The sequence below is a fragment of the Hevea brasiliensis genome, chromosome 2 (assembly GCF_030052815.1).
Source record: "Hevea brasiliensis isolate MT/VB/25A 57/8 chromosome 2, ASM3005281v1, whole genome shotgun sequence".
NCBI lineage: Eukaryota > Viridiplantae > Streptophyta > Magnoliopsida > Malpighiales > Euphorbiaceae > Hevea > Hevea brasiliensis.
Window position 1 is genome coordinate 95,730,334 of NC_079494.1, and position 11,609 is coordinate 95,741,942.

The window sequence follows — 11,609 nt, forward strand, 5'->3', positions numbered from 1 at the left end:
TATTTAATTTAAAAAAGAGATTTAGAAAAAAAAGAAAAGAAAGAATGTCTGAATTATTATATATATAATATCTATTTTAATAAAGACATTGAAAAATGTGAAAATATCATAATATAAGATTCATATTATATATATTTGTGTCAATTGAGGGAAATACAACTGAGATCTTATTATTGTGTGAAACTTAAAAAGTAAAAATAACTTTACTATGTATTCACATAACTTTCATCAATTACTTGATACTTTTAGTTTAACGTTTTGTTATCTTACACTATTACCTAAGGACCATTAGAGATTCAGTCTAGTAGGGGATTTTTAAAAAAAATAAGTTAAATTAATATTGACAGAACTATAAAAAGAGGAAAATTATTAGAATAGTCACATAAATATGTGTTCATAAACCAATCAAATATATTTATCTTTGTGGTAAAACATATAAAAGATATTAAAAGAAATTTAAATGTGATAAATGATTTAGAGTACTTTATATTGAATATATTCTAAACTTTATGGTTTGGATACTATATTAATGTAAAATGTATTTGAGTTTCGAAGAATGCATTGATTATACGGCTTGTTCATAAAGTATAAAGATATTAAAATAGAAATTGAAAAGAGAGAAGAACAAGGATTTGAATTCACTCGTGATAGACCAAACTCAATTTCATGAATCTTGAAATATTGATTGGGGTCACAGCGAGACGAATCAGGTTGGAAACAATTGCACCCCTAAAATCCATGCAGTCCCAATCACTATTGTAACTCACATGCCTACTACCAACCATTGTTTTTCTCATGCTTCTCCTCTCTCAAATACAACTCATTTCATATCTCTCATTTTCACTGGGTTCTTTAAGCATGAATCTTTTCAAATTCTGAGCCTTAGCAAAGAAGAGAGAGCCAAGCAAATTTCAACTCACCATTGTTGAACTATGGAGCTAAATTCAAGTACTGATAATTTCCTAACGAGGAAGTTAGTATTTTAAATTCTTTTTTATTAAATATGTTAAATAGGACATAATAAAAAAAAGTTAAAGGACTTAATTAAAAAATCATAATTTATTAATGGTTCAATACTAAAAAATTGTAAAGTTTAAGGGCTTAAAAATGAGTTTAAAAATGAGTTTATATATATGATCACATGATTTTCAGCTTACGAAAATTACAATTCTTAGGAGCCGAGAAAATAAACGTGGAGATGAATTCCTCGGCTCCGAGATCGGCGGTTGGTGAAGCTCACCAACTTCTTTGGTGTAGCTCACCAACTTCTTTGGTGTCTGTGTATATAAAATGGGAAATGACTCCCACGACACTATTAGATTTGCGCTTCAGTCTCTCTCTCTCTCTTTCTCTCTCTCTCTCATGAGATCTCTCTGAAAATTTACTGTAGTTGTCTCATCTCCACTTGTTGGTGGGCAATTCTATTTCTTCCTCCACTGTTGCTGCTTCTTTCCTTTATTGGGTTTCCAAAAATGAAGGTAATTGACAAGATAAATGCAGCTATTGGAGGAGCTGGACTACCAGAGGTTAATGCAAATGGCGGAGGAGACCCCAACAACAACAGGGTCGTTTTCTCCTTCGAATTCTTCCCTCCCAAGACTGAGGATGGTGTCGACAACCTCTTTGAGAGGATGGACCGAATGGTCTCTCACAACCCATCTTTCTGCGACATCACGTGGGGTGCTGGTGGCTCCACTGCAGATCTAACTCTTGATATCGCTAATAAGATGCAGAACATGATCTGTGTGGAGACGATGATGCACCTTACCTGTACTAATATGCCTGTTGAGAAGATCGACCATGCTCTCCAAACAATCAAATCTAATGGCATCCAGAACGTTCTCGCCCTTCGCGGTGACCCTCCTCATGGCCAGGATAAGTTCGTTCAGGTTGAAGGTGGCTTCGCTTGCGCTCTCGATCTGGTAAATTGGAGTTCTGGGTTTGTGTTTTGGTCTTCTGATTTGGGCTTTTGTTGTTGGTTTTGGTTGGGATTAGAAGTGATGATGCTGTGTCTCTGTAGGTGAAACATATCAGATCCAAATATGGCGACTACTTTGGCATCACTGTTGCTGGTTACCCAGGTTGTGAAAGCTACCCTTTGTTTCATACTTTGCCGTATATTGTTACATTGCCCGCAAAAGATTATATCATTGTGCTCCTGTTATTTCTGCGCAGAGGCTCATCCGGATATGATCGGAAGCGATGGGGTGGCTACACCTGAGAATTACCAGAAAGATCTCGAGTATTTGAAGCGAAAGGTGTGTTTTTACTTCTAGTTTTAGTAATTAAATGATCTTCATGGTCATGGATCTTATTTCAGATATATATATATATATTTATGCTGGTGGGCATGCTTGTTTTTTACAGGTTGATGCTGGAGCTGATCTAATCATCACTCAACTGTTCTATGATACTGATATTTTTCTCAAATTTGTGAATGACTGCCGCCAAATTGGCATAAATTGTCCTATAGTTCCTGGAATTATGCCCATTTATAACTACAAAGGCTTCTTACGAATGACTGGCTTTTGCAAAATAAAGGTATGCATTCCTCTATACAGGTATTTTTTCCATGCTAGTCTCATCTAAGATATTTATATGTACATTGTCAATTACAAATTTAAGTGCCAATTGTTGGATTGATGCATCTAATGAACATATTTCTTTCAGTAATGCCTCTTTTTCTTGGAGATTAAATATCATTAAACGAGATAGTCATAATGTCTTTTGCTCTTGCAATTTGATGCATTTTGCTAGGAGTGGAAAAAGTAGTTTAACTTGTAAAGCCTACGGCAATAATAATGAGTGTGTTTGGTTTGACATATAAGTAAGTCAAATCTAATTATAAGTATCAAGTTACATATAGATTAGTGTTTAGTTTGACTCATAAGTAAAAGATACTTAAAATAAAGCAGAAGTTACAAGTAAGAATACCTTACTTATGATTTATTTAATTATTTTAAAATTACTCTTTGACTAAGTAAAAGATTATATTATCCTAATATTTTTTAAAAATGTCAACATTATACTTATTTTTACAGCTATAACATTTAATTACATATCCTTTTTGCTAATTTTATTCAATTAAATTATTTTTAAGAACCTTTTAACTAAACACTTGGATTATCTAAAAGTTATTTTAAAGTAATTTTACTATACATTTAACTACTTATTTTTAATTTTACTTATAAGTTAAAAATATATATTTTAAGTCGAAAGTTAAAAGTAGCCAAACCAAACATCCTTCATGTATTGTAATGGCCCGGCCCACTAGTGATATTGTCCGCTCTGAGCCGAAGCCCTCACGGTTTTAAAACGCGTCAATAGGGGTTAGGAACCTCCATCTTATAAACCCAGCATCTCTCCCGTGTTTTGTCGATGTGGGATTTGCCTAGGGTGTTACATGTATTGTCATATTGTGGGGTTCAATTAGTGCTGCATATCCACTGATTAACAATAAATTTAAGTTGTTCACATTTGAACTTTTATGAAATATGAACGGTCCTCTTGGGCTGCGCTTACAATCTCATTGTCATTGCACAGTGGTCAAATAATTTTTGTTAATATACTAAATGTTTATGCCATTTTCTTTCCTCTTTGGATTGTTTTTTCTATCGTATATTTCTCCTACAAGTAGTTTTGCATTGTCATCTGGAAAAGTTTGTTTATTTCATCTGGGTGCATTCTTTTATTTTGTGTGCCATAGGCTTCAGCAACAATGATTGTGTTTGTGGAGAAAATGTTTTACGTATTCAAAATTAATTTTGGTTGCCTTGTCACATAAATATTGATGACATTTCATTTCATATTGTAGATACCAGCTGAGGTTACTGCTGCATTGGAGCCTATTAAGGACAATGAGGAAGCAGTCAGAGCCTATGGAATTCACCTGGGAACAGAAATGTGCAAGAAGATTTTAGCTTATGGCATTAAGACATTGCATCTTTACACTCTAAACATGGAGAAATCAGCACTGGCTATATTAATGGTTTCTTTCTTGCATCCAATTCATTATTCAGGCTTGAAATGTTCATAATATCATCTTCAGGATAGTTGCCTGTGTTTATGTCTAACTAGGGATTTTCAATGTCAGAATCTTGGTTTGATTGATGAGTCCAAGATAACAAGGTCATTACCGTGGCGACGCCCTACAAATGTTTTCCGTGCAAAGGAAGATGTTCGTCCAATATTTTGGTATGCAATTCACATGAAATATTGTATTTTGGGTCAGGATTTGTCACTTAATGAAGGAAGTATAGGAAAAAACCTGTTTTAAAATGTCTAATATTTCTAGCCAATGATCATAGGGCTAATCGTCCCAAGAGCTACATATCAAGAACCTTGGGCTGGGATCAGTACCCACATGGTCGATGGCAGGATTCTTGCAATCCATCCTATGGTGCTTTAACTGACTATCAGGTGCACAATCAATATACTTTATTCATTGATTGTGAATCTTTTGATAAATTTTTTATACAATTAATTTTATCTTAATAGTGTCTTTCATCTATGTGGTGTAATTCTTGTGATCTAGTTTGTTCATTGACAGGAGAGTTGTTATGACATCATTTCTGGCACAGAAATTGATATAGCAAAATATAGTGATGCATATTAAAGGGGGTTTTCTTATGTGTATAAGAGTATATAGCTACCTAGAGGCTTACTCTCTAACAAATCTGTCATTTTAATATGTGAGCTTCTGCAACATCATAGTCCAAACACAGCACAAAAGCAAATGTTGGACCGGTATTTAGAAATTGATCAGAATTCTTTTTTTCTCCCTATTTTGGTGTATCAGTAGTCAGTATTCTCTCTCTGAGTCATCCACCAAATATAAACCCAACCTTGAAAGGTGTTTTGAGTTCAAGTCCAAATATTCTCAACTCAATTTTGAATAATTTGCAATTCTAGTTGGAGTAGCTTGACTCAATTATATTTGTGATTTCACATCAAGCATCCTCTTGTCCTCCTCCATTGAACTTGATCTTTCCCATGACTTTTGCCCTAGTGAGTAATGTCACTAGATAGGGCAAGTAGATTTTAACAGATTGATTTCTTTGGCATAGTTGTTAGAGCTACTGTAGAGAAAATCACCTCTTGAAATGTATTAGTTAGAGCGTATTAAAATTAGTTTAAAATTAAATTTGACATGTTTAAGTCACAAGAACACCAAAACAACGAAACAGTTTTTCTCAACAGCATCTAGAATGATGCTTTTTCGAAAATTGCTTTTTTTGACAACCCAACTCAGATATGTATCATAGGATTAGGAGTTTATTTGATTATTTTCAGTGGCAATATTCCTCAAGTATTAGCTGTGTAATTTTTCCTCCTTTATATAACCCAAGCCATTAATTCTTTGTGCAGTTCATGCGAGCACGTGCCCGTGACAAGAAACTTCATGATGAATGGGCAACTCCATTGAATAGTATTGAAGATATTCTTGAGGTATAGTTTCCACTCATAATAAGTTATCAGTTGTGCTCTCTTCTTCTTTTAAGCCAATTGATTATAACAACACATACTCATGTCATTTGCAATTTTTGCATATCAGAAATTTAAAAAACACTGCCTGGGGAAGTTGAAAGGTAGCCCTTGGTCAGAATTGGATGGCCTTCAACCAGAGACAAAGATCATTAATGAACAACTTGGCAAGATCAATTTGAAGGGATTCTTAACTATCAATAGTCAACCAGCAGTCAATGGGGAAAGATCTGACTCTCCATCTGTTGGTAAGTAAAAAGGGGTGATTGTTTGTTTTATGTTCTCTAATACACTACAAGAATCATGTTTAAAAAATTTACAAGACATGTACAAAGAACCTGACAAACCAAAAGTACATGTAGGCCATTAAATTACTTGAACTTTGGTGATCGTAAAATTTTGGTGGTGCTTTTGTTGGGTTTTGTAGCTCAACTTTTCCTCCCATTCGTATAGGGTTGCTTAATTTTGAATTGCAATAGGTAATGAAGGATTCTTAATAAAGAACATAATCATCACATTAGGGATGCTGCTACGTATAAAATGATTAAGATTGGAGCTGTGTTTTAAATTTTGTTTGGTTTTTGGTCTTGTAATGAGAGGGTGGCTTTGGTGCAACAATAAAGTTACTCCATTGGGTCACCCTTTTTTTTTTTTTTGGTTCTGTTAGCCCATCTCGTAAGTTAAATGCTACTGATTAAGAGAAGGTAGCTGTGCTCTTGTTAAGAATTTCTTCTGGTGCAAACCTTGTTTTTCAGTTTGAGACTCAGATTTCCTGGTGGAAAACTGGAACTGGTTTTAAAGTTTTATATTTCTGAAAATAAGATTTAGATTTTAATTGGGCAAGAAACTACATAGTACATCTCTCATTTATCCACGTACATCTCTCATTTATCCACCTTTGCTTTATGTCTGCAGGTTGGGGAGGACCAGGAGGATATGTTTATCAGAAAGCTTATTTAGAGTTCTTCTGCTCCACTGACAAGCTACAAGTTCTTGTTGACAAGTGCAAGTCCTTCCCTCTAGTAACTTATATGGCTGTGAACAAAGGAGGGACTTTGGTATCCAATGTTGGTCCAAATGATGTGAATGTGGTAACCTGGGGAGTCTTCCCAGCAAAACAGATTATCCAGCCAACTGTTGTTGATCCCGCCAGCTTCAATGTGTGGAAGGATGAGGCTTTTGAAATCTGGTCTAGAGGTTGGGCTTCCTTGTACCCAGAGGATGATCCATCTAGAAAATTGCTTGAAGAGGTATCTTGTTACAATTTTGAGTACACACTTTTCAGCTTGCTTCAAAAATTGCATGCCCTCCCCATGAACACTTAATCTTTTGGCAAGGATTCAATTTTAATTAACCATACAATGTTAAATTTTTGCAGGTGCAGAGCAGCTACTTTTTGGTCAGCTTAGTAGATAATGATTACATACATGGTGATATTTTTGCGGTTTTTGCAGATTTATGAGCCTAGCTGCTGCTGGCAGCTCCTCCATTTTCTAAGATCCCATTTAAAGCCACTCAAAATGGTGTGTTTATTATAAGTTTAATCATAGCTTTGTTTCATTTTGGTGTTTTCGAACTCTTGATGATATGTAATAACAATTCATTGGGATTTTGATACCTCCCTCTGGGTTATGGTGTAAAAGCCATTTCAAGTGGTAGCAAATTTACTGGCCTAAAGCATATGTATTATTACCACTCTTTATTGAGTTGCCACACTCCTCTTCATAGTAAAGCTGAAGTTATCGATTTTACCCTTTGATAATCCTGGCCTCCTGGTTGTTATCTCTCCCAGCTCCCAATACAACCTTAGCTCTGATTCTTTTGTTTTTCTTTTTTGTATTTTGGAAATGTTTGAGGGTATGATTAGTAGTTAGTCTCTTGATCGAAGATTGCAGGGATTGGCACTAAATTTAAAAGTTTATCATGTGGCTATAATAGATTTATGACATATTATTCATAATTTAAGAAACAGTTAAAAATTTTACTTTTAAGAATTTTTTTCAACTCTCGACAATTTATAGCCTACAAAGTAGATTCAGTGCACATTTGGTCATTGATCTTCCAACAACAGGACGTGAATGGACAAATAAAACAAAGTCATCTATTGTCTCCTACCTGATCAATAAAATTCTGCTGCAAGCACATTACACAACAGAAAAGAAATTAAACTAGAAACTCCATTTTCAGCAACATATTGCTCATTATGCTTCTACTATTCTTCTTTGTACCTTTAACTTCATAATCTACGATTGATTTAATTGGTGCCGGCTGGAGGGGCATTTGGTTGCATCTCTGGCATGGCACTGTGGAATGATGGTATCTCATTGTATGCTGCATACAACCTCGGTATAAGAGGGAATTGAATCTGCACAAATAATTGAGAAAGAAGAAACTCTTCAGAAGCATGACATATAATAGGGGGAAAAAAAAAGAAGATTTTAAAGTATAAAACTAAGAAGAATTAGATAGGGAGTCCGAAGGTTGCTACATCTATCAGTAGAAGGAGAAAAAACCTACAAAAGAGATGAGTGTGACAAAAAACAGATAAAGCCCCAATGATATTTGCAGCAAAAACTAGTAGCTAAAAGTCAAAGACCTTCCAGTTCCATTCATATAATCTGTGCAATATAACTAAATAGGAAATACAATCGTAATTAAATATGCAATTATATCCACGATTCTAGCACCTAAATATATTCATACAATCACTACAGATATACATATCCTAGCAATTTATGGTACATATCTTAACACTCCCCCTCAAGTTGGAGCATACAAGTCATATGCTCCAAGCTTGTTGCAAATATATTCAATTCAAGAGCCTCTGAGAGATTTTGTCAAGATATCTGCTAATTGGTCACTTGAGCTAACAAAACTAGTGGCAATACACCCAGATTCAATCTTTTGTCTAATGAAATGACAATCCACCTCTATATATTTCGTTCTCTCATGAAACACTGAATTAGAGGCAATGTGAAGTGCAGCTTGTGTCACACCCTGGCTTAGTGGGCCCCAGCTCAAGCCCCTCTATGGGTGGCCATCTTGCCGGCGTACCCCTCTAGAGGCCGGCAATGCAACTCAAATTGGTACTGTCCGCTTTGGTGGAGTTCAATCCCTTCGCCCTGCAGAGCTAGGATTCGAACCCATATCACCTCACGGATTTGCTTCGCCTCTTACCAATTGAGCTTTACCAATTGAGCTGCAGCTCAATTGGTAAGAGGCGAAGCAAATCCGTGAGGTGATATGGGTTCGAATCCTAGCTCTGCAGGCGGCGATTGAACTCCACCAAAGCGACAGTACCAATTGAGTCGCATCGCCGCCTCTAGAGGGGTATCTGGCGAGATGGCCACCCATAGAGGGCTTGAGTCGGGCCCACTGCCGGGTGTGACAATAAAAAGGCGCCTTTATTGTCACACCCGGCAGTGGCCCACTCAAGCCCTCTATGGGTGGCCATCTTGCTTGCTGCACTTCTCAGAGGCGGCGATGCGACTCAACCCAGATCGTCCGCTTTGGTGGAGTTCAATCCCTTCGCCCTGCAGAGCTAGGATTCGACCCATAGAGGGGCTTGAGCTGGGGCCCACTAAGCCGGGGTGTGACAGCTTGATTGTCACATATTAGCTGTATTTGTTTAAGTTCCCCATACTTCAACTCTTGGAGAAGTTGTTTCAACCATATAAGTTCACAAGTTGCCAAAGCCATAGCTCGATATTCTGCTTCTGCACTTAACCTAGCAACCACATGTTGCTTCTTACTTTTCCAAGAAATCAAATTACCTCCAATCATAATGCAATATCTTGAAGTAGACCATCTGATTGAAGGAGAACTTGCCCAATCTGCATCTAAGTAACCAATAATTTGTGAATGACCCCTGTCTTCATATAATAGGCCTTGTCCTGGAGCTCCTTTAATATATCTGAGTATCCGAATAACTGCATCCTAATGACTACTACATGGTGCTTGAAGGAACTGACTAACCACACTTACAGCAAATGAAATGTTTGGGCGTGTGATTGTAAAATTATTGAGTTTTCCAACCAATCTCCAATATTTACCAGATCCTCCATGCAACACCCTCATCAGAGCAATTCATACATTCTATCGTCGGTGACGATGTCCTGCAGACGGACTAGAACGTCTGGAAAAATATTTAGACTAGAGTGAGGAGTCATAAATAACTCAAATATTAATAAGAAAAATTTAGAAAAAATTTTAGAAATAAAATACAACCAAGTTAAATAAGCTGGTGTCCTAGCGATGGGTAACCCAGTGGGAAGTTGCGGTCCTTGCAGCTAGAAGCCCTAAACCCAGGGAAAAATTCGTGAAATAATTTTTGAGGCTCCAGAGAAGAGTCATTGAGGTTTCGATGACATTAGAATGCCAAGAAAAGGCTTAGAAAATTTTTTCGATCGGTACAGATGATTTTGGCTCGATAAGCCAAACGGAGGGCATTTTGGTCATTTCGTCTTCGAAGATGATTTTTGACCGACTTGTCCAGTTAAGTAAATAATTATTATGATATAAAATATGAATAAATATTGCTACAAATTAAATTGAAATTGAGTAGAAAAGAAAAGAAGAGAAAATGAGTTAAATTTGGAATTATGACCTCATGCTTATATCATTACAATGCCTCCACCCAATTACCACTTGACAAATAAATTAAAGGAATAAATATGACATAAAATGGGACAAAAATAAAACACATTCCAGTAGTTTTCTTCCTCATTTCAGCCAAAACTCATCCCTCTCTCCCATCCACCATTTTTCTTTTCTTTAGCTCAATTTCCCTTAGGTTTTCATCATAAAAACCCTAAGTCCCAACACTAAAAATTATCCTAGAGTCTTGCTAATGTGAAGTTGCCAAGAAAGTGAAGGAAAAATTGAAGTTAGCTAAGGGAAAATTCTGCTCACAAGGTTAGTGCCATATCTCTTCCTTTTCTCTTTAAAATTGATGTTAGGAGTATGAAATGAGTTAGAAATTTAAAGAATTGAAAGAATATGTTGAGGAATTGAAAGCCATAAGTTTTAAAAGCCATGAGGAACCTTGAGGAAATAATGATTTTGAGGGAATTAAATTTGATTAGTAATGTCCTTGATGAGTTGTATACGGTAGAAGTTGAATTATAAGGTCTTATGCATGAATTGAGGTATTGAAAATTAGGGTTTTGAGCTATATTAGGGTTTGGCCATATTGATGGTAAATTGAAGCTCTAATGGTCAATTAGTGACCATTTGGCTATGTTTGATTAGGAAATGAAGTGATTTGTGCCATGGGAATTGAGGTTAGATGTACTGCCTTGGGTGACTTGCGGGACTGGATGTGAGTCCAGCAAGTTTGGGCAGTTATAACTTGAGTTATGTAAGTTCAATTGGTGCAAGGCCAATTGGACATGAAATTAGACACATAATGGCACAACTTTGATGAAGGAAACCTGTCCAGAAAACAAACTTAGGATGCTCTAAAAATTGATCAAATCCGGGTAATACACATTCTGCCTGGGCAAAATGACCAAATGAACAGTATTCATTCATTTGGTCATAACTCACTGTAGAAATGTTCAATTGACCTAAAATTTATATCAATGGAAAGCTTAGACAATTTAGGGCAACTTTCATGAAGGACACAACTCCAAATTTTGACCATAATTTAATGAAATTTCCCACCAAACTCAGGACACCAAAATTGCCAAAATGGATTCTGCCAGAAATTTTGGGTACTGCCCTATCCGGCCAATTATGGTATTTAGGCCATAACTTGAGCTACAAAACTCCAATTGGAGTGATTGAAAAAGGAAATTAAAGAAGACACATAAGGGAATAACTTTGAAGAAGAAAATTTTGCCAAATTTCCACTGTAACAATGACCAATAGAACAGTAAACTTAAGGAATGAAATCTAAAAATTTTGAATAACATAAAATAAGTTTTGAAATGGTATTGGAAATCAATGCCAACAAAAATAAAATGTAAAATGTGATATCTTGGTGAACTTAGGCTTAACAAATCTATTATGAATTAAAAAGTCAACATTTGAAGAGAAATGGTCAATTGAATAGTAAACCCAATGATATAGGAAATTGTATACTAAATTAGAAAAACTATTAGGATGGTTAATATAGATAATGT

The 11,609-nt window shown here is 35.7% G+C and overlaps 1 protein-coding gene across 1 annotated transcript; it reads left to right on the forward strand.

The window, feature by feature from the left end:
- The first annotated feature begins 1,284 nt into the window (after window positions 1-1,284).
- LOC110632906 (methylenetetrahydrofolate reductase (NADH) 2) lies at window positions 1,285-7,246 on the forward strand. The gene is made up of 11 exons (XM_058136110.1): window positions 1,285-1,922; window positions 2,021-2,081; window positions 2,176-2,258; window positions 2,368-2,541; window positions 3,815-3,988; window positions 4,094-4,194; window positions 4,308-4,419; window positions 5,368-5,448; window positions 5,555-5,732; window positions 6,400-6,734; window positions 6,863-7,246. The coding sequence occupies exons 1-11, from the start codon at window positions 1,473-1,475 to the stop codon at window positions 6,944-6,946; spliced, it is 1,833 nt and encodes a 610-aa protein (XP_057992093.1). The 5' UTR covers window positions 1,285-1,472; the 3' UTR covers window positions 6,947-7,246.
- The last annotated feature ends 4,363 nt before the right edge of the window (window positions 7,247-11,609 follow it).

Excerpts from the sequence above, each read along its gene's own strand:
- LOC110632906 (XM_058136110.1), top strand. The coding sequence starts at position 1,473 with ATGAAGGTAATTGACAAGATAAATGCAGCTATTGGAGGAGCTGGACTA. Across the intron at positions 4,195-4,307 it reads GATGTTCGTCCAATATTTTG|GGCTAATCGTCCCAAGAGCT; the intron begins GTATGCAATTCA and ends CAATGATCATAG. Across the intron at positions 4,420-5,367 it reads GTGCTTTAACTGACTATCAG|TTCATGCGAGCACGTGCCCG; the intron begins GTGCACAATCAA and ends TTCTTTGTGCAG.